We start from the raw sequence: 23,188 nt of genomic DNA, 5'->3' as shown, positions 1-23,188 counted from the left end.
ATGAATAATAGACATTAAATTTAGGAGTTATATTTACTTCCCTGATCATTACCCCTTTTAATCACCAGGGTACTTGTTTTCTTACCAGTTATCCTATTTCTTAGCCTTTAAGAAAAGTACCCATTAGCTTTTCCAGTTGAATATTCAATTGTGGCATCATTTATAGACATCAATTATAAGACTTTTCCTTTGAATCGACTTAGAATCCTTGTTTTACATTGGTAAAATAGAGTTGTAGAGGTTGCCAACCAATAAAATCTACCATTGGTCTTAAGTGTGTGATACAGTGAGTTTTTAAGCTTTGCTTACTTTCTCCTTTCCCTGCAATGAAAGTAATTACTTATCTGGAAGTAAATGTTTTTGTGTTCGTTGAAAGGAAATTAAAAAAATTTTTTTACAGACATTATCCATTATATTTGCTGTGGGTAAAGGAAATTGTTAAGGAAATAGTTCAACAAGTAATTGGGTTAACACCTTTTAGAGGTTTGGAAGGAAGGTTCAACCGTAAAGTTATTTCAAAAGTGTATACCTATAATCTCTAAGGGGTTTGTTCCCCCTCTGATGGCTTTACATTGGGGTGGGGAATGTAGGTAACTATCTCTAGGGTTTTATTTTCTATATGCAATGATTACATAGGACTGGGTAAATTTTGAGTCGTAGTTACATTTTCCAGTAAGTTGAGGATACCAACATTATATATCAAACTTCTAATAAACTTTTCTCTTTACAGGATAAAAGCTCCTCTTCTAATCTCTGTGTAGAAGATCTTGAGAAAAACAAAGACTCAAATAGTATAATTAAAGATAGGTTGTCACAAACGGTTAGGCAGAATGCTAAATTCTTTTTTGACCCGGTTCGGAAGTATAATGGACAGCCAGTACCCTTTCAGCAACCAAAACACTTTACAGGAGGAGTGATGCGATGGTACCAAGTAGAAGGCATGGAATGGCTTAGGGTAATGAATTCTCAATTTTAATATAAGATATCAGTTCATTTCTATTAATCGGTTCAAACCTATTAATGTGAAGTAACACAACTTGAGTTGTTTCTTCCATATTTCACTGTTGTGTGTAGGACAAACATTCATGTGTAAATACTTATTTTCTCATTTATTTACCTAGAATAAAACTTGAACAGTGAAAATGATCTTATTCAAGGCTACCAACACTTTTATGGCTTTTGATAACTGACTTCCCACAAGTGTTATAACTTACAGTATGAATATGTCTGTCTCATCTTAATTATCATTGGTTAAAAAAATTGCTAATTCAATAGGTATTTGTGTGAGAATATCAGAATTTAAATGCAGTGTGTATTATTTTGTCTAGATGCTTTGGGAAAATGGAATTAATGGCATTTTAGCAGATGAGATGGGACTGGGAAAGACGGTTCAGTGCATTGCTACAATTGCATTGATGATTCAGAGAGGAGTACCTGGACCTTTTCTTGTCTGTGGGCCTTTGTCTACCCTTCCTAACTGGATGGCTGAATTCCAAAGATTTACACCAGAAGTAAGACATGTTTCAACTTTTTCTATGTCATTTCAAATGTTCTATTTTGTTTTCTGAATTCAATTGTAGATCTTTCTATAATTGTATTGATTTGTGTAAACATTACAAATCTTATTTGACTTGCCTTTCAATCTCATCAATACCTACTTTAAGTTTATAAAGAAAAATAGATCATTGTAATCTCAGACATCTTACCAAAAATATCCTTGGATGACTTTCAGTGTATTGGATAGTTTGAGTCACCTAAGACAGACCTAAGTAGAATGTATTTTTTAATTCTGTTTATGGTCGTTATGGTGTTTGTCTTCCATACATGTCTTGTCTTAGCCACATCCTGCCTTATGAGAAGTATATATTTCAGAAGTAGCTTTTCCATCTATCTACCTTGCCTTACACTTGATCTTATGACTTCTTAATTCTCCCATAGTTCAGTAATCTATTAGAGTTCATTGACTCATTTTTTCGTAGAAATATAGAACTAAGATTTGGTTAAATCATATTTTTTCTATTTTTATATTTTCCAAATTTTTGTTATATTTTGTTCTGAAGTTTGTTATAAACCAATATAAAATCTTTTAGATTCCTACTATGTTATATCATGGGACCCAGCAGGAACGTCGAAAATTGGTAAAGAATATTCACAAACGGAAAGGGACACTGCAGATTCATCCTGTGGTAATCACTTCATTTGAAATAGCCATGAGAGACCGAAACGCATTACAGGTATGAATGGTGTGTCTTCATTGGATTCTTTTGTAATCTATAAATCACACTTTTCTTTATAATACTTTCTTATCATGTAGTAGCATTTATTTAAATACTTTTTTTCTGTTGGAAATAATAGGTTGTACTGTGCATATTTCTTTAGAAACTGGATGGTCATTTTAACAGCAAGATTGAGGTAAAGGTTGCAGTCTCTAAAAAGAAAATTAAGGTCTGTGACACTTTAACTTACAGCCATATCATTTTATTTTTTTATTATTTATTTAATTTTTTTTAGGCAAGTCAACCCTTGGTTGACTTCACAGATTGCAAGGACCTTGTCAGCTTACAGTCCCTTATTTTTTAAATTTTTTATTTTTTTATGCCTATAGTACCTGGTCTTCCTAGATGGTCTCCCATCCAAGTATTAACTGGGCCCGACCCTGCTTAGCTTCTGAGATCAGATGGGATCAGGCTTGTTCAGGGTAGCGTGGACATAGACAGCAATAGGAAATTGATACAATTTCCATGGCAACTTAATGTAAGCAAATGGATGGCTTTCTGCAAAGATACAAATAACCAAAATTAGCTCCGGAAGAAAAGGAAAACCTAAACCAATAATTATGCAGGAAATTGAGAACACCAGCAGAATAAAAAGAGTATCAATCTCAGATATAGGTATTAAGAATGAAAATTCTTATGCTACTTTTCAGAGCAAATGGAACTAATAAAAGTTTTCAATTACTTTTTAGTTATCTAATATAACACTAATCAAAACTTGACAATACATTAGGAAAACTATAGACTGCTTTGATAAGGAATGTAAATGGAGAAATCTTAAATACATAATAGGTGAATTTTATTAGTTTGTGGCCAAGTGTGAACACAAGTATACATCAATTTTAGAAAATCGACTTATCCTTTTAATAGATCAAAGGAAAATATGATCATCTCAATAGATACAGAAATACCATTTGATAAAATTGAACATTCATCCCTAATAAAGAAGTTTTGTTTTCAGAATTTTTTGAGGAAAAATTAGGGGGTACCATTTAAAATTTTTTTCTTAAATTCCTTTTCTAGCATTGCTATTGGAAATACTTAATAGTAGACGAAGGACACAGGATTAAGAACATGAAGTGCCGTCTAATCAGGGAGTTAAAACGATTCAATGCAGATAACAAACTTCTTTTGACTGGGACTCCCTTGCAAAACAATTTATCAGAACTTTGGTCATTGCTAAACTTTTTGTTGCCAGATGTATTTGATGACTTGAAAAGGTACGTAAGCCAGTTATTTAACTCTTCTCTGTTTTGCTAATCTCAAAATCTATGTTCTTAGTTATAATTAATTTTTCTTCTAGATAGCTAAATTAAAATGATAGCTTTTTGACATTCTTGGATCTTTATTACATATTTCACTTAGATAATTGATATATATCATTATAAGTTTAAGGTGTACAGCATGATGGTTTGATTTACATATACTACGAAATGATTACCACAATAAGTTTAGTTAACAATTATCTCATAGATGCAGTAAAAAAAAAATTTTTTTCTCCTTGTGATGAGAACTCTTGGGATCTTAACAACTTCCCTATGTACCATACAGCAGTGTTAACTGTTGTCATCATGTTGTATGTTATACCCCCTAATAACTGCACATTTGTACCTTTTAATCATCTTTCACCAATTTCCTCTCCCATATGTTCCACTCTTGACACAAATTATATAAGAGCAAATAAATGTTGTTTAAATGTTTATTTGCATTGATTAAAGATACACTATTGAATTGAGAACAATTAAAATATTTTGTTAACATAAAAATATTTTTATAGGGCTCTTTATTCTCAGCTTTGTGGAATACTTTCATATGGATTTTTCTCATTTTATCCTCACAAAACAATCTCCTATCTCACATGCAAAAAAACTCAGGTATAAAGTTATTAAAAATATAACCAGTTAATGCCAGAGCCAAAGTAAAACCAGTCTCCCAGTTTCAACTTAGTGTTTTTTAGTTTAGAAATTGTTTAAATCTTAGCTTATATTATGAAAACCAAAAAGTAAAAATAGTTTTCAGAAAATATTTAATATGCTCTGAATAGATAGAAAACAATCTTAACAGAAACTAAAAATAATATGGAAATATCAAAATCAGGAGGGCAAAATAATAGATATATACTTTGGTATTTCACATGGGAAAATAATTTTTATTTTATTTTGAGAATATATTCCACCTCTGGTTACCAAATGTTAACCCAAGGCCAGGCTGTCTTATTTTCACTAGGAAACATTTAAGGTCATTACACATTCCCACTGACTTAGAACATCGAGGTATAGGAGCTAGGAATCGAATTTATAAGACATGTTTCAGGTGATCAAAGTTTGGGAATATCTGATCTAACTATTGCATAAATATTATTAGCATTTTCCTCAATTTTATCTATTGATAATATAGTGTTACTTAGTATAGACTAAAGCAGGGGTCTCCAGCCCCTTGCCCGGTATTGGTCTGTGGCCTGTTAGGAACTGGGCCGCGCAGCAGGTGAGTGAGTGAAGCTTCATCTGTATTTGCAGCCGCTCCTTAGCGCTAACATCACCACCTCAGCTCATTAGGCATTGGATTCTCATAGTAGCATGGATCCCTGGTGCAAAAAAGGTTGGGGATCGCTAGAAAGCATGTTTATATTTATTTGCTCATTTCAGTAAGTTTTTTTTTTTTAACATTTGAAGAATTAAAGATGCATAGTAGATATCATTATCCAGGTATATACATGTTGAATTTTTCAAACACTGGCTATAGCAGGGCATAGTTATGCCTAAAGAGAGAGAGAGCTCATACCACCTTTGTTTTCAGAGATATTTTTCATTTCTATTCCCTTTATTAAAACGTTTAATAAAATATTAGGATGTGAGGGTGATCTGACTGTGACATCTGTCACCCCATTGACAGCCAGGTTGCTGCTGCTGATGTGGCTAGTTAATTGGGTGTTCTCTACGTCACTGCTTCATTTTCATCCCTCCTGAAGCTGTGCATGAGATTGAACAGGAAGAGGATGGCCTCCCCCGATAGAGGAGGGTTGTTTTTCAGTCACCAGTATATGGGTATCTGGTATGTGGGTAGCTGCGTGCTCCCTTTTCCCTGGTAGAAGCTGCAAACAAGCTGTAAAGGTCAATTTGTAAGAGAACTAGGGTACTCAAGCTTCTAAAACTCCAGACACATCCAAATGAGGTTCTGCAAGTGGCAGTCTGCCTTAAAAGAAAAAAATATGTACCATAATGTTTATTTGATTTTTATACTATTGTAAGATTATGTTAAGGCAAAATCAGAAAAATGTCCCCTTTAAAAAAATATCTGCTTCTTAATATTCAGGTTACTATAAAATTTAAAATGTAAAACATGTTAATATGATTGGTTAATGTGGTAGGTTAACTTGTAGTCATTTCTCTTACAGCTTTGAATCTTGGTTTGATATCACTAGTCTTTCTGAAACTGCTGAAGATATTATTGCTAAAGAAAGAGAACAGAATGTATTGCATATGCTGCACCAGGTTTTGACTTTTTTCTTATTCTGCTTACTGTAGACTCGGAATTAAAAGAGAACCCTAAAGATCAACTATTAAACTGTTTATAATAGGTTTTGAAAAATGAGAGTCCTCTAAATTTAACTTTATCAGCTGTACCCACCTACCCTCCATAGGTCACATGGCTTTACAAGAACTAAAGTGCTTTTCGAAATTTTGCTCTTTTCACGTATACTCATTGGACCCCTAGTGGTTAATAATATGTTTGTCAGCCAAAAAAATGAAAATGAGTGGTTTTTATGTACAGCTTGCCAGTAATATTTGCATAATTTACTTCTTGGCACAATCTATTATTACTCTTTTCCGCAACTGCCACCCATTAAACCTATCTTTACTTTAGATAAGCATAATCTTTCAGAAGTTTCCTAGCCATTTTCTCGTGGGCCTGAAAAGCTTAATTGTGCTTTGACAGTTTTACTCAAAATCCTTATAAAAGTTCATACATAGTCATGATAAAAATCTGAAAGAGTATAGAAATGGAAATTAAAAATAATGTCCCAGATCACTCTTATCCTACCAAATCTTTTCCTTTTTCCAGATGATTTCCTGTAGTTATAGCTGTTTCTAGGCTGATATCTACAGATACTTTTTTCTTAAACTATTGGTAATATTCTCTCTGGTAAAGTCTTTCTCTGTTTGACTCTATACCCTCTGGGGTATTTACTTACAGAGCCCTAAAAATGGATTTTGTATATATAAATCAGTTATCAATTATATTGAAAGATAAGGCTATAAAAAGACATAACATGATTTTAAACAGTTTTTTTTTTAAAGACCTAAGCAGTTTAATAAATGGTCTAATTACTTATTGCTTCTATGTTGTTTCATAAATGTAGAAATCACTTGTCATCATAGCTATTGAAGGAGTGTCATTTTAAGCCTGAGGTTTTAGACCTTATAGAAGGAAACTTCCATGTTTACATCTCTGGGTTGGTTGGTTGATTAATTCATTGGTTTTCTACTAATCCAAAACCTCACTTTAAAAGCTATGGGCTATAACTTTAACCCTAAGAAGTATAATTGTCTATTTTAGCTTTTTCAAATAGTCAAGATATATTAGAAAAATTAGTAAGTTGTGAAATGTTATGATAAATAACTGAGTTTGTGTTATGTGATGGTCTGGTCTGTTCAAGGAGATATTTTTTCTCACTTTTTGAGTTTTAATATTTATATAGGAAGAATAGAGAAGGAGTAAAGGGGCCTGTGGGGAGAATATTCCATAAAATATTGGAATGTTAAATATTCACATGTTTATTTATGTTTAAATTTTAGATTCTAACACCTTTCTTACTGAGAAGACTAAAATCTGATGTTGCTCTTGAAGTTCCTCCTAAACGAGAAGTAGTTGTTTATGCACCGCTTTCAAAGAAACAAGAGATCTTTTATACAGCCATTGTGAACCGTACAATTGCAAACATGTTTGGGTCCACTGAGGTAGAGTGTGGAATTGAAATATACTGTGAATGACAGTTGGCATAGAAAATTTTATGGTTGATTGCAGTCTTAGGTCTCATCCTGTTGTCAGGACTTAATATGGGGGTAAATTTCTAACTGCAGTAACAGGCATAAGACCAGTAGCAAAAGTTTCCTAGTAATGCTATGGTCCTACCAAAATTTAAGTGATGGTTGATGCATTAATGGCTTTATAGGCATCTGGAATGCTTGTTAAGAATTTTTATTCCCAGATTAAGACATATCATTCTACCTGATGATGGCTTTAGACATATTTGAACAAGCACAGAGTATACTAAGGGCTTGCCAACTAGACTAATCCCAAATATACAATTCCTTTACAAGATGTTATTGACAGCCAAAAAATTTAATAGAATACTCTAAAGAAATAACTTCTTTATTCACCCACATTATTACAAGAGATCGAAGTATAGAATGTGACTGTTTTATAACTGAAGATTAGGAGCCCCTTAAGTTTTGTTAAAATGTCCAGATTTTTGACTGTATGCCATGGACCTGTTTTGTTTTTGTTTTTGTTTTTTTTCAAAATACTTATGCGTTTCTCTTTTGTACGACCGTTAGATTCTGTTCTCCCATTTTCCTTATAATTAAAGGGGAATCTGTTTTTTTAGCTATTAAAAACTCGCAGTAGTTACTTACTGTGAGGAATTACATTGCAATATTATATTAACCCAAAGATACGTTTAAGTTCAAAATAGTTTTTAACCATCCTTAATTTTTCCACTGAATTATGAAGACATTTTACTCATTCTCAGGTATGATTATTAGTGTTAAACAATTAAATTTAATGACATTTGCGTTTGGCTAGTTTATGGGTCCTTTATTTTCTGCCTTTGGAAATTACTAAACTTAATGATGAAAGACAAAATTAGTTTTTTCTTTTTATCTTAAAATGTTTTATACATAAAAATATCATCCCCTGCTTTACATATTTAGGATTTAAGGGTATAGCTTTTTAAACAGATGTTCCTTTAATTTGTTCTCTTTTAGAAAGAAACAGTTCAGCTAAGTTCCACTGGACGACCAAAACGGCGAACTAGAAAGTTAATAAATTACAGTGAAGTAGATGATTCCCCTAATGAATTGGAAAAATTGATCAGTCAAATTCAGCCAGAGCTAGACCGAGAAAGGTGTGTTTAAAAATAAAATATCTTTTAAACTGTAATATTTTTCATATTTCTTGTAATCATGGATTATATGTTTTCGGTAGAGCTGTTGTGGAAGTGAATATTCCTTTAGAATCTGAAGTTGATCTGAAGCTGCAGAATATAATGATGCTACTTCGTAAGTGCTGTAATCATCCATATTTGATTGAGTACCCTATAGACCCGGTCACTCAGGAGTTTAAGGTAAATACCATTTAATAATGCACAGTTCTGGTTTCTCTGCCTTTTCATACTGTGGAAAGTATCATTTTTTATATTGGAAATTAATTTTTTTATAGTAATGCAGTTGATTTCCACTCCGTTTTACTCATTTTCTATTTTAGAGACACCTTTAATTGTCAAACTTTTCAGTATTCCTTTTTTAATTAATATTCAGCCAATCTGGCTGCTCATTGTTTAAATCTCAACAAATAGCCACAAAAAGAACCAAAAAGTTGATGAATTGCGTGCTTTCAAATGAAATGAAATTGCTTTCTTAGGCAGTTGATGGAAAGATAGCATAGTATTAAAGAAATCTGTTTTCAGTAACCCTATTTCTTACTAGTTTACAGCAGGGTGCTGGCTCCTGTAAACACTGACATTTTGGCCCAGTATAATTGCTTAGGAGATGGTGTCCTGTGGACTGTAGGCCATTTAGCAGCATCCCTAGCCTCTAGCCACTAGATGCCAGTAGTATCTCCCTCTCCTAGTTGTGACAACCTAAAATGTCTCCAGACACTGCCAAATACATGCTGAGGGTGGAGGGCAGAATTGCTCATTTGAGAACAACTGCTCTACAGTTTTTTATTTGAGTAAGGAAGAAGATAATCTCTGATGAGATAATTGATATTCAGAAGGTGAGAAGTTTCTTAATCTTCAATACTAGGTTACTTCTAAGCCCTATGTTTTTTTAAATTTCTGGTGAGAATTCTAGCAGTAATTTTCATGCATATTTTGTTGAAAGTATACTTAGCTATAAAGAATAAACCTTGTCATATATTAAGTAAGTTTGACCTTATTCTCTTATACAAAACTTTGAGAGAGAGGGGTGGGGAGGATAGATAAAGGTTATACTTAAACTGAAAAAAATTTTTTGCAAGATCTTGGGTTTTAAATTCTGTAGTATGTCTATCCTAAAGGAAGAATTATCTTGTGCTAAAAAAGATAAAATATATAACAAGGACAATTACAAATATTTTAAAATTTTATAGGGATTTATTTGTCATTGAAAATTGAACTGTTCACGTGGTTTTTATTTTGACAAAACCAATTATTGCTGATTATCATGACTTTTCTGGTTTTTTCTTTGCCCACTTTTAAGGTTGATGAAGAATTGGTAACAAATTCTGGGAAATTCTTAATATTGGATCGAATGCTGCCAAAACTAAAAACCAGAGGTCACAAGGTGGTACTTTTGGTTGGACTTTACGTTGTTTATTATTTATTAATCAGTCTAGATACTAAGATATATTTAAATTTCAGGTGCTTCTTTTTTCACAAATGACAAGAATGTTGGACATTTTGATGGATTACTGCCACTTTAGAAATTTCAACTTTAGCAGGCTTGATGGATCCATGTCTTATTCAGAGAGAGAAAAAAATGTAAGACTACTTAATGTCATACCTACCAAGTTATTTTTTGTGATTCCTATCTTGATTTATGAAGTCATATTCAAAATAGACCCACAAGTTGATAGATACAAAAGACCAAAAACACTATAGCAGGATCAAAAACATAGGCATCATGATTTAATCTTTCTGTTTCTCTAATATAGTATGACTTCTGGCACACCCTTCCTTAAAAATACCCTACTTAACCAACACTATAACTATATTAGGATAACAGGAATTTTTTCCTCCATTTTGGCTATTCCCTCCATTCCTAGCATTTTACTATGAAAATTTCAGTAATGTCAGTTGAAAGAATTTTACAGTAACCACCTGTAAATCCACTTGGAACCTGCCATTAAAACTTTATTATTCCTTTTTATCACATACTTGTGGTAGAACATCAATCCATTACTGTATCCATTCAACATTACACCCTCTTTTGGTACACTGCAAAATAAATACAGATATTCCCTTCTTTCTAATTATTTCAACATATTTTATCTCTGGAGTAAGTAATATTTACATATCCTGAAGGGAATAAAATGTACATTTGCTGAGTTTTGATGCATGCTGATGAAGTTAAGACCTTAATAAAATAGATGCTAAGATAATAAATGAAGTTAACATGAGCAGATGTTTTATTGTTTTGTAGATCTGAATGATTGATTTGCTCTCCCTTGAATATTCCTTTAATAGTTGTAATTAAAAATAATTCCTCTCCTTAATCCTTTTGGTTAAAGCTCTCTCCCTCTCCCTGTCTCTCACATGCATGTGCAGCTTATTACAGGAAAAGGATACAGATTAAAATCAGCAAAGAGAAAAGTTAACATAGGTGAAGTCCAGGAGAACCTAGGTGTGAGCTTCTAGAGACTCAGCAGACAGCACTTAATTCTCCCAGCAACAATTTATAACAACTGATGTAAAGTAAACCAGGGAAATTCACCAGAACCTTGGTGTACAGGGTTTTTATTGAGGGTCAGTCAAGTAGGTATAGAGCCCCCCTGTGTGACTGTGCTGAGCTGTTCAGTCTCAAGCCCTTTCTGAAGGTCAAATTGGTACAGCTTGTTGCAGGGCCCCTGGTTTTTGTTTTTGTTTTTTTTGCTACAATAAGCAATAGGCATGCTTATGATTTTTTGTTTTCTGGGAGGTGAGTCTTTGGCAGTTTTATCTCTTTCCAGTAAATTGGTCTTTTTCAACTTTTATGGCTTCTGGAGTTTTCAGTATTTATTTACCCCACATCAAAAGTCCTGTGAATACTTGAAGAACTCATACCCAGTTTGAAGAATACTGGCTTATTATATCTATAAACTTGGCACACCACTGTTCTCCCCCTTCCTTTCCTGGTAAACTCATGGCTATATGGCTGTTCTACGTGCAGCACTATATCCACATTTCAGGCAGGAACAGTTTGTTTCTTAATTTCCTGTGTTCACATATTTTTTTGCTTTTAGATGCACAGCTTCAACACAAATCCAGATGTATTTATCTTCTTAGTGAGTACACGAGCTGGTGGCCTGGGCATTAATTTGACTGCAGCAGATACAGTTATAATTTATGATAGTGATTGGGTAAGTTGCAAGTTTAGCAATATGCTGATTATCTTTTCATTCTGAATTTTTAATCTTCTATTATACACTTTGCAGTTTTGTTTATCTATTTTGTAAAGCTATCCATATTAAGTCATTTCTTTATTAAGTGTCACATTCGTTAAGACTTGAACATGTTCTATCAATGAAGCCTTTCTAGAAGTCTAAATTGAGTTAAGACACTATTAAAAGTTTTCAGTTAGATCATGCATGTTGATTTTATCCATATAGTGAGTTTAAATAATTTTAACCTTATATTGTTAAATGTTATTTTTCTTTTTAACTTTTAAGAATCCACAGTCTGACCTTCAGGCCCAGGATAGATGTCATAGAATTGGTCAGACAAAGCCAGTTGTTGTATATCGTCTTGTTACAGCAAACACTATTGATCAGAAAATTGTGGAAAGAGCAGCTGCTAAAAGAAAACTGGAAAAGTTGATCATCCACAAAAGTAAATAACATTTTCTAGTACATTTTTGCTTCCATTATCTATTGTATGTTGTGAATTTTTGTTTTTTGTTATTTTCTTTATAAAATAAATTAGTGCAGGATTTGATAAATAGGCAGTAGAGCTGTAAAGACCTAAGTTGGTGACCACAGACATAAAAGAGGAACATTAGAGAGCCTCTAGAAGAGGAACAAAGGAGCAGAGAAAAGTATCAAGGATATTTTTAAAGTGCCACATTCTAAATATGTCACAGGGTTTTGACATGATAATGCTTATTCTTGATAAGAGATTTGCCTGCCAAAAGATTAAGAAAACTTCCAAGCCTCCTCTTCCAAGTTCTTTATATTAAATACTGGAATGTTAAAGGTATATCGAAGTAGTAGTGCTATAAAAAAAGCTACTTACTTTGTGAATCACTATTTAAAAAAATATTTTACTCCAGAATGCCCTTTTCATACTTATGATCACAGTATTTCAAAAAGTGTTTTTTAATCTAGAAAAGATTCTGAGGAGTAGCGAAGGTGAAGTGGATGAGGCTTTGGCATTTTATGTTCTATTCACTGAGATTCCTTGGAGAAGTTCTACTTTTATTAAATATTAAATTATATTTGGATAAATGACTTGGTGGCTACCTTCAGAAAAGCTGAAAATCATCTATATAAGTTGTGAAGCCTAGAGAAATGGGAACATAATGTTGAAAATCACTATCAATTTATTTTCTGCTACTTTTCTACTTGTAGGTATAGTGAGCCTGACTTTGTTGATAGGTTCTGCGACTTTAAGCAAAATGACGTATAATAAAACCAGTTTTTCCATAAACTGATAAAAACAAATTAAGATCCTATGGCATCTCATTGATGTTATAATAAGATGGTATTATTCAAGGACCTGCTGTACTTTCTCCAGGGTATCTGATTTTGAGAGAAATGCGAATTAGGTTTTGGACACCTTTAATTCGACTTGATGGAACATTCACATTGTAGAAAATTTTTATTGGAGTAAAAAAGAACTTTAATAAAATTTTGTGCAAATTAAAAAAATTTCACCTGTGCTGCTTTAGTAGTTTAATAGAAATACATTTTGTTCATTGAATATAATTTATTTACTTTTTAAGATGAGGCAACCCTTTTTTGACCTCACAGATTGCGAGGACCTTGTCAGCTTACAATCTCTTATATTTTATTTTTTACACCTACAGTACCAGGTCTTCCTAGGAGGTCTCCCATCCAAGTACTAACCAGGCCTGACCCTGCTCAGCTTCTGAGATCAGATGGGATCGAACTTGTTCAGGGTAGCATGGCCATAGACAAATATAATTTAAATTAAGGAAAGTTTGTAGTTTTATTTTCCCAAGTTCTATTTTCAATATTTTGAGAGATTAATATTTCAAAGAACAATGTGAAAGGAATTTTTAAAATATTGATAGTGATTTCCTGGGGTGTGACATACATATATATCCAAATTTTAAGTGTACATCTTGATGAATTTTGACATACGCATACATCTGTGTAACAATTCTTTATATCAAAATAACAGACATTTCCATTGCCAAGGAAGTTAGTTGCCTTATGCATCTCTTCCAGTCATTTCCCATGCTTCCTTGTCCCTCACTAGAAAGCAACTACTATGATTTCTGTCCATGGTTTTTGTTTAACTTCATACATGGACTCATTTGTATGTTTTTATTTTTTTGTCGAGCTACTTTTGTTCATTATTTTGAGATTCATCTACATTGTGTGTATTAGAAGTTTGGTGTTTTAATAACTGCTGAGTACTTTATTCATCTTCTGTTTGATGTTTGGATAGTTTACAAATTTTGATTCTTATGAACAAGTTGCTCTTGTACAGGAGTTTGTGGACATATGCATTTATTTGTTCTGGATCTTAGGATAGGTATATCTTTTCCTATAGGAAACTATCAGACTTTTCCCAGGTGGCTATACCATTTTACACTGTTACCAGCAAAATATGGGAGTTTTGGTTGCCTTTCTTCTTTACCAACACTTGGTTTTATCTGTTTTTTTTTTTTTTTCTTCTTTTTCTTTTTTAATGTAAGAAACTCTGATTGGCTTGTAATGTATTTTGGTTTTGAAAGTAATTTTGAATATTTTGAATTTCTTGAAAATTTTTTCTAGATCATTTCAAAGGTGGTCAGTCTGGATTAAATCCATCTAAGAACTTCTTGGACCCTAAAGAATTAATGGAATTATTAAAATCTAGGGATTATGAAAGGTAAGATTTTTTTTTTTTTTAATTTTAGAAAAGTGTAGTTCATAGCATTGATTTATCATAGAAGTAAATGTTTTCTTTTCTATAGGGAAATAAAAGGATCAAGAGAGAAGGTCATTAGTGATGAAGATCTAGAGTTGTTGTTAGATCGAAGTGATCTCATTGGTAAGCATCTCTCAGGCTTTATTTTTTTATGGAAACTTTGAAACATGCACATAAATAAGAGAATAATATAATCTACCTCTGAATAATTCATTCAGCTGTAATAGTTGACAACATCTAGCCGGTCTTGTTTTGTTACCATTCTAGTTTGTCAGAATCTTAAAATTATGACGTTTTACCCATAACTTTCTCATGCATCTTTTTCCAAGAACATGTTTTCAAACATAGCCACTGTGTCATTATTACATTAAAGAGAAGTGGCACTAATAACCAGTACATATCCAGAGTTCCCCAGTTGTCTCACATCTTTTTAGTTTGAATCAGCATCCAAATTTCGTTGTTAACGTTCCTTCTATAACATCCCCCCCCCCCATTTTTTCATGCCATTTGTTGGAGAAACCTGTTATTTGTCCTATAAAATGGCCTATATTGGAGAATGAGCTGATTTTTTTTTTTTTTTTGCCCTCTCCCCTCCTTTGTGTTGTCCTTTGTCTTATTCCTCAGTGTACTTACTTATTGTGAAGTGGTAAATAGCTCTGTAGGCTATTAATTATATCCAGGTTCATATCTTAGGACTACCAGTACTTCGTTCTCTTCTATTTGTCTATCTGTCTTCTGCTGCTGCTTTTTTTTTTTTTTGGCATCCCTGGATGGGCCTGAACCAACAACCTTTTCGGTTGTTCTCCTATTTTAAATCATACCAGGAGGCACATAATATCTGGGTTTCTTATTTTTAGTGAGCTAAGATTGATCAGCAGATTCAGGTTGGTCCTTAATATAGTAATTTCCTGTCCGCCTTTTATTTAACCTCTGATGGTTTTAGCATCCATTGATGAATGTTTTGAATCATTATTTCCTTAAGGAGTGCAAAATGGTGGTTTTCTTGTTCTACCATTCCTTTATTAACTAAATTCCTTTATTTATTTAGAACTTTTCCTTATAAACTCTTTGGCTACTCTGAGATATACAGGTGAAGCAAGATAAATTGCTTTTATTTATCAATTTTTAGAATAATGAATTTTATGCCTACAATGTTGACCATAAATTATTTTGAAAATATAATATTAAAAAAATTTCTTAATTATTTTATAACATATTATGGTACCTATACTATTATTTATGTGTATTACAATTTTATTAGTTGTAAATTTTAGTTGGAAATACTATATAATGGTCAGCTACTGGCTATCTTTTCTGAATTTTATGTTCAGCAATATTATATTAGCATCTTGATATTAGTGATGATAGGAATATTTAATAATACCATGGAAATAGGAAAAAAAAACAAAACTGCAAACCAGACCTCTTTTTTCTGGGGTGGTAGTGGAAGAGCTAATTGTTAAACATTTACTCGCACACACTAGCTGTAGTGTCATGATATCATCTACTTAGTTTGAAATATCTTTTTAAACTTGTGGCTTTTGTCTTGTTAGTGAGTTGAAATTTTTTTACATATTCTAGATACCAGTCTTTTATAGATATGTTTTGCAAATATTTTCTCCCAGTCTGTGGCTTATTTTTGTACTTTCTTGGTATCTTTTGAAGGGCAAAAGGCTTTAATTTTGATGAACTGCAGTTTACCTTTTTTTTTTTTAGTTGTTATCTCTAGTGATTTTAGTGTTGTATCTAAGTAATCTTTGCTGAACCCAAGGTCACAATGTTCTTTTAAGAGTTTTATAGTTTTAGCTCTTATATCGAGTTAATTTTTGTGTAAAGTATGAGATAAAGGTCTAAATTCAGCTCTTTCGATTGTTGTTATCCAACTGTCTGGGCACCATTTGTTGAAAGAATGTTCATTTCCCATCGAATTGCCTTAGCGCGCCTTTGTTGAAAATATTGATTATAAATGTAAGGGTTTATGTCTTTACTGTCAATTCTTTCCCATTGACCTTTGTCAAACTTTTGCCAGTAACATACTGTCTTACTTATTGTAGCTGTGTGGAGAGTTTTGAAATTGGGAAGAGTGAATTCTGCAAATTAGTTTTAGCTATTCTGGGATCCTTGTATGTTCATATGCATTTTAATATTCAAATAGTGCATGCAAAAATATGAGAAAAATAAAGCATAGGCCAAATCTTAAATATATTATCAAATAAAAATCAACAGTATAGAAGGTATGCGAGGATAGTATAATGTTTGAAAATATCAATTCACATTTACTCAAAGTAGAACTAGATACTGAAAACCCACTTGATATACCATCATAATCACCCTCATAATGCTTAAACTAGACATAGAGAAAGATATTCTTAATCCGATAAAATGCATACACTGAGGAAACTACTACTAAACCAAAAACTTTCGAGAATAACGGCTCACTCCCACTGTACAATGCTGTACATTGTACAGTGTACACAGAAGTTCTAACTAATGCTGTGAAATAATAAAAGTAGGTTAAAGGAATAATAGTAAGAGTTTCAAATTGCTTATATTTGCAGATGGTGTAATTGTCTCCATAGAAAGTCCAAGGGAATTGAGAAGTCTTTCTCAAAATTCAAGAAGATTGCTTATAAATTAATACTATGTGTATAAGCAATAATTGTTTAGAAAATATAACAGCTATAAAACTATAACATCCTGAAGATTAAATAAACAATTTTTTTAAAGTCTTATGGAGAAAATTATGAAACATTGAAGGACAGTAACAGAAGGATTGCATAAATGTACAGATCTAACCAAATTTATGCATATAAATGTTTAGTATTAAAAATAAGTCAGTATTCCCCAAATTATATTGTTTATATTAATCTTCTGATTAGAATCCCAATATGACTTTTTAAAGAAATATGACAGGCTATTTTTAAAATTTATATGGAAGAGTAAAGAGTCAAGAGCCAAGATAATTTTGAAGAACAACAAAATAGTTCACACCAGGTATTAAGTCTTTAATTAGTCATAATAATCAAGACTGTTGAATGAGCATATGATAAGATAAATTAACCAATGATATGGCAAATCTAGAAAGTAAGCCAAACTTCTATAGAAAATCAATAAATGACAGAAATGGCATTTCCAACCAGTAAGGAGAAATTCTTCTTATTCAATATGTGATTCTGGGACAATATGTAATTAACAGAAAAACACTTTATATACCGTATTCAAGAACAGATTCTAGATGAATTAAGTCTTACATAGTCAGAAGGAAAATACTGAAATTAAAAAAAACTTTTAAAAAATAGGAAAATTTATGTGTGACTTGAAGATGCAAAAAATTCTTAAGGTAACAAAACTCACAAACTAAATGAATAAATTGATTTTGTACAATAATTTAAAGACTTCTGTAAAAATAGACAATACCATAAATAGATAAGGGAGAACTCACAAATATTTGCAGCACATAACAGGAAGTGTTTATCATACATAAATAATAAATCAACAAGAAAAATGGACAATATATGAGCAGATGATTATGAGGAGAGAAAGAAATGACTAGTGAACATACAAAGATGTTTCCACCTCCCTAGAAATCACAGTAATGCAAAATAAAACCACTGGAGATTTCATTCCACAGCTGTCACAATGACAAAAGTGTAAAAGAGCACATATCACCAATGAAAGTGTGTATAAAGATAAATTTTCAGCTTTTAAACTAACCATGATTGGGCTTTTTTTTCTTCTTTTTTTTTTTTTAAACATCTCTGAGAACACGATTCAAATGGGTATTCTTTTTATTTCTCTGTATCTGTATATCTTAAATTCAACAGAAATGATTTTGATTAGGAAACTGACGTTTCCTAATCAAACAGGAGGCCAGTTCTAGTTATGATGAGAATAATATTCTTTATTTTTTTGCTGTTAATGATTAAGGAATAAAGGGGCCCATTTTCGTGTGGGCTTTAAAATTTTTGATAGATGACTCACTTCTCAATATATTGGATATCTTAAGGTTCCTCTTTAGGTTTGTACACTTTTCAAAAAAATAAATACTTGTTTTAATATTTTTCTCTTAGATCAAATGAATGCCTCAGGACCAATAAAAGAGAAGATGGGGATTTTCAAGATATTAGAAAATTCTGAAGATTCCAGTCCTGAATGTTTGTTTTAAATTGGAGCTAAAGATTGTCTTTTAAAAATTCTCATTTACATCTACAGATTTACCTGTATTGGTGTTAAAATCCATATTGTCCACTTTACTTTTTGATTATATCAGTTTACATGATGTAACATCACATAATAGGTTGTAATTTTCTGAGCCTTATTAAGAACAAAGAAGTATTCATATTTAGATTTTCAGTTAAATTTTCAGATTCAGTAGTGCTCTTGGGTTCAGCCTGATGTGTACTTAACCACTGCCAGATTTATACAGTCTTCCTGTGGAAGTTTAATGTCTTTTCCCTCATTTCCCCTCTTTAGCAGTACATTTCATGGGTTTTTGGTACTTCATTTATGGAGTAGGCTTTTGATGGGGGAAAGATTGATATTATGCTTACTGTTTAAATAAGAAATTGTTTGATTTTAGGGTCTATTTCTATAAAATTTACCAAATAAATGTTCATTATAAGATGATCTCATCAAATTATTTTTCAGAAAAGAATGTCTCAGGTGAAATAATAGCAAAAGTCTTGACTGGCACTATGATTCAACATTATTTATCTTACTTGGTTTCATTTATTAATACTATACACATGCCATATAAAGATTTCAACTGCATTTTGGGTTACTGCAGAGAAGACTCTGGAAGAAACTGTAGGGTCTTGACAAAGGGCTGGAAACTGGAAGCGACAGTATATCATGCAAAGTAAGAGATAGGAAACCCTTAAAATTTATAGTAGAGGAGTAAATAGTATCAGAGGAAAGAAAACAAGACCTAAGAATATAAGTAATACAAAATTCATAATAGAGGAGCATAAAATGGCAACAATTTGTGCCCTATTACATACATCAGGCTATGAGGAAGAGAAATCCCGAATCCTTCCTGAACCATACGTTCTATGTATAGGCTGTTTATCTCATGGAAAAATGTTATTCTTGCCGCCATGTATATTCAAATGTAGATCAGATTATCTGCAATTTAGGATGGTGGAATGAGGACTTGTAAGAAAAAATAAAATTTTGTGAGAATATCCAGTCAAAGAAAAAAACAGACTACAGAGCAAGTTTGTTTGTTTTTTAAGTGGAAATGTTTTACCGATCAGTCATGCTTACCATTGTAACCGTAGTTGGTTTATTAGTAGTTACACTGTTTTCTTCTAAGTCTTTTCTCTCTCATGTTCTCCCAAATAATACATTCATGATGGGTTAACTTCTGTCTTCACATCTCTAATACCTCCTCCTTTTGTACCTTGCTCTCTGTTTGCAATGAGATAATAAAAACAATCAGAAAATAACTTGAAAGTTGCCAGCACTGCATCTCTGTAACTCTACCAGTGTCTGCCCAGGTATCCTCCTCCTCTCTTATTATTGTGGATATGTTCTGTCCTAGCTAGAAGCAACAGAAAAACACCTCATTTCTTTTTTTTATAGCAAACCCCTTGAAAAGTTGTCTGTGTTCACTTTTTTGTTTCTCTTCAGTTTTTCCCCCTGAACCCATCCCAGATGTGTTTTCATCTCTATTGCTCCCTAAGAACTTGTTATTAAGATTTCCAGTGACCTCTATGACCTCATTTTACTTGATCTTTCAGCAGCATTTCGTAGTTTAATCTTTTCCTCTAAACAATTTAGTTTGCTAGGTTTCTATCTGGCAAATACATTTTTCTGGGTTTTCTATCTACTTCTCTCTGTTTTCTCTGCTGTTTTCTTATGTCTTTGACTCCTAAACATTAGAATGTCCCAAGCAGGGCTTAAGGCTCCTGTTACGGTGTTTTCTCATTGCTTTAAGCACAAGATATGAGGTAATGACTTAACTTTTATCTCTAGCCAGAATCTCCTGAACTCAAATCCAACTGCCTACTTGACATTTTTACTTGGTTGCCTAATAACTCGAATTATCCCAAATCTTAACTTACGAACTTGTAGGTCTCCGGCCTATTGAGACTGTTAACACCCATACATTTAGTTTTAGCTTCCAAAATCTTGTGTTCTCTCTTTTCTCGTTCTGGGGGTTTAATGCTTCTTTATTTCATCATTTTATTGTTATTTTAGTTTCCAGATTTTAGTAAGTGGCAGAGGGGAACAGATGTTCTCATTCCATGATACTGAAACAAATGCTCCCTGCTTCATCTTATATAAAAAAGTATTCTTAAACCAGACCTTGTCTTCCGTCACTTCATTAAATCACCATGAAAAATATTTATTTCATTGAGTCATTCTTCCATATCATTAGGCAGTTCCTGAATGTGTTGAGAGGTATAGTGATGGTGGTTCTTGAACATTTCCAAGCAAATATGTTTGATGGAATCTCACTCATGTCTTAGCAATTATATATGATCTTTTTAGTTTGAGCAGTTTGAAGTAATACTTCTTAAGAAGACTGAAAAGCACTGATGTTTATATTCAAAACATTAAATAAGTGCTTTTGTTGGTTTAAATTCCATACTCTTTCAACGAATTATTTTGGTTTTGAGCTTCTTAAGTTTATACTGCTTATGATTCTGTTTGCTTTATTGGCCAGTACATTTCCACAAGTAACACTATGTTTTTAATATTTCACCATCAATTATGGTTAATAAAAATTAAGTTCAAGGAATCTGATAAAAACAAAATTATCTCTTTTGGTCTTCATTTCTTTAGAGTCACTTTATCTCTTGGTTTACAACTACATTCAGAGAAGATTCAGCTTCTTGTCAATCTAGTAATTCTTTGTCTTTTCATTATATACATTTTATACCCCCAATTTAGCTAATGTTTAAACAGTTAATTTTTAAAAGAATTATGGAAGCAAATATTTACATTTTTGCAGAATTACTATATTTTTTAAACTTAAAATTGGCAACTAAGCTTAAAATAGATTGTGTTGTAATATCCCATTGTGCAGGACCAGGACACGAGTTTGACAACAGTACCAAGTAATTGACAGCCACACACAATAAAAACAGTCCTAAGTCTTAATTGGTATCAATATAATTTGAAAGTATGAGCAGTAAATAAATTACAGGTAGCTGTACTTGATTGTAAAATGGTTGTCATTCATGTGATCTCAAATATGCTCTTATAAATTTTGTTTAGATTTGATTGAAATGAATACACTTAAAAACAAATTTCTAAGCTATGTCCACAGTTTGAGAAATGTAACCGTAAGGATTAATTTGTCCATAATTTTTCCTAAAAGTCATGTCTCTGGGTCTTTTATTTCTTCCCGAGTCTTAGTTTGAGATCTCTCTACATCCTTCACTGACTTGCCGAAATAGCCACCTGAAGACCTCTTTGATAATGGGGAGATTATGTGAGCTGTTCCTGTAAAGTATTTTAGAATGTTTATAAAATAATGTATGAATGCCTCTCAGTACCCAATTAAGGTGGTCAGATAAAGGTTTCATTCTTTTAGCTTTAAAAGTTGTTTAAGGAAATACAAGAATAGCATAGTCATTACAGAAACACGGAGAATTTCTCTTTTTTACTGAGGTAAAACATACTGAAGAGAGCACAGAAGTTTTAAGTGCTGTTTGTTGTATGCATGGTTATCCACTAGAAGTGCCACGCGGATAACCGTGTTTCTATTATTTCTGAAGGCTCTGTGTGCCTTAAGTAACTACTCCAAGGTAATCACTCATAACCTTTATCACTGTAGATTTGTCCCACACAGAAGAATCTATGACAAATACGTGAATTAGTGAGGGTTGGGAATTGTTAAAAGTAGCATTTCTCTTGGTACAGATAAGTGGTAAGGGAATCTTGTGAGAGCAGATCAATTACATGTTTATCTTGTTTTTTCCTTTTATTCTCTATGTTTATTACTGGACTTTCCAATAAGGATTATTGGGGTGGCTGCTGACGCCCAAGTTTATTTCTCTGGCTACTTGAAAGCTATGAGTTGAATCCTATCCTAATGTTTTATCGAAATGAGATCTCTGACATGACTTGTGCTGGAGAACAAGGGACAGACTCATTGGGGAGCATGGGGTTGCATGCAGGAAGCTTTCCTTGATTTACCTCACCACGAAGGTTATGCCTTTTCTACATCTTTCATCGAATCCTCTTTGTGCTTCTACTAGAGTGCAAGAGAAGTAATAGCTGGCACAAGACAGGTTTAATTTTTTCATGGGAGGGATTATAAAGTTTAAGGTCTGCATAATCATGAGATTGAGCACTTAATCTTTTTATTTATCTGTCTTGTTCACTACATAACATTGGAAACGTGAAACAGGAATAAAGTTAAAAAGAAGTACCAAGCGAACACATTGGTTAAAGTACTCAGTGTCATAGAATTAAAGAAAAATGAAAGGCCTCATAGTTTATCAAGTACTAAACAAAAGAGGAAAATCACCTGGGTTCACTGTCTAGATAGGAACATCAAAGGCAAAGAGAATCTAAAACTAGATCACCTACAAAGGAACAAGGATCAGCTAGACAACAGATGTCTTACTTTAATAAGCAAGTAAAATAAGCAAGTTTTCAGGCGAGGAAACAGTAAAAGTAGATATTTTAAGGCATACAAGTTTTGTTATTTAAAAGGAAGTAAAATGACTGACCCAGCCCTGCGAAGTATGTTGGAAACAGCCTAACAGAATCCACGTTTTCTGACGTGGCTCTTTTAGTACCCCACTGAGGATCTCCCTAATTCAGTACTTCAGACCGTAGGCAATTCTTAATAAGCAGCAGTGCTATTGGCAAAGCAGTGTTATGATAGCCAAGAACCACA

General features: G+C 32.6%; 1 protein-coding gene and 2 pseudogenes across 2 annotated transcripts in view; 1 reads left to right on the top strand and 2 right to left on the bottom strand.

The window, feature by feature from the left end:
* HELLS (helicase, lymphoid specific) overlaps positions 1-20,637 on the top strand; it is a 34,148-nt gene extending 13,511 nt beyond the window's left edge. For both annotated transcript variants that reach the window (XM_011361537.2, XM_023531424.1), the window contains exons 8-22: positions 731-955; positions 1,329-1,511; positions 2,091-2,234; positions 3,297-3,493; positions 5,668-5,764; positions 7,070-7,231; positions 8,261-8,400; positions 8,481-8,619; positions 9,737-9,820; positions 9,898-10,017; positions 11,478-11,594; positions 11,904-12,063; positions 14,196-14,292; positions 14,378-14,454; positions 18,402-20,637. In XM_011361537.2, coding sequence (XP_011359839.1) covers positions 731-955; positions 1,329-1,511; positions 2,091-2,234; positions 3,297-3,493; positions 5,668-5,764; positions 7,070-7,231; positions 8,261-8,400; positions 8,481-8,619; positions 9,737-9,820; positions 9,898-10,017; positions 11,478-11,594; positions 11,904-12,063; positions 14,196-14,292; positions 14,378-14,454; positions 18,402-18,496 — 2,037 coding nt within the window. In that variant the 3' untranslated portion in view covers positions 18,497-20,637. The remainder of the gene's footprint in view (positions 1-730; positions 956-1,328; positions 1,512-2,090; positions 2,235-3,296; positions 3,494-5,667; positions 5,765-7,069; positions 7,232-8,260; positions 8,401-8,480; positions 8,620-9,736; positions 9,821-9,897; positions 10,018-11,477; positions 11,595-11,903; positions 12,064-14,195; positions 14,293-14,377; positions 14,455-18,401) is intronic.
* Positions 2,597-2,715, bottom strand: LOC111740851 (annotated as a pseudogene).
* On the bottom strand, positions 13,250-13,368 carry LOC111740849 (annotated as a pseudogene).
* Positions 20,638-23,188: the final 2,551 nt, after the last annotated feature.

Source organism: Pteropus vampyrus, unplaced genomic scaffold, assembly GCF_000151845.1.
Source record: "Pteropus vampyrus isolate Shadow unplaced genomic scaffold, Pvam_2.0 Scaffold68, whole genome shotgun sequence".
In the NCBI taxonomy this organism is placed as follows: domain Eukaryota; kingdom Metazoa; phylum Chordata; class Mammalia; order Chiroptera; family Pteropodidae; genus Pteropus; species Pteropus vampyrus.
The sequence above is the reverse complement of the archived record's forward strand: the minus strand, read 5'-3'. Positions and strand labels throughout refer to the sequence as shown.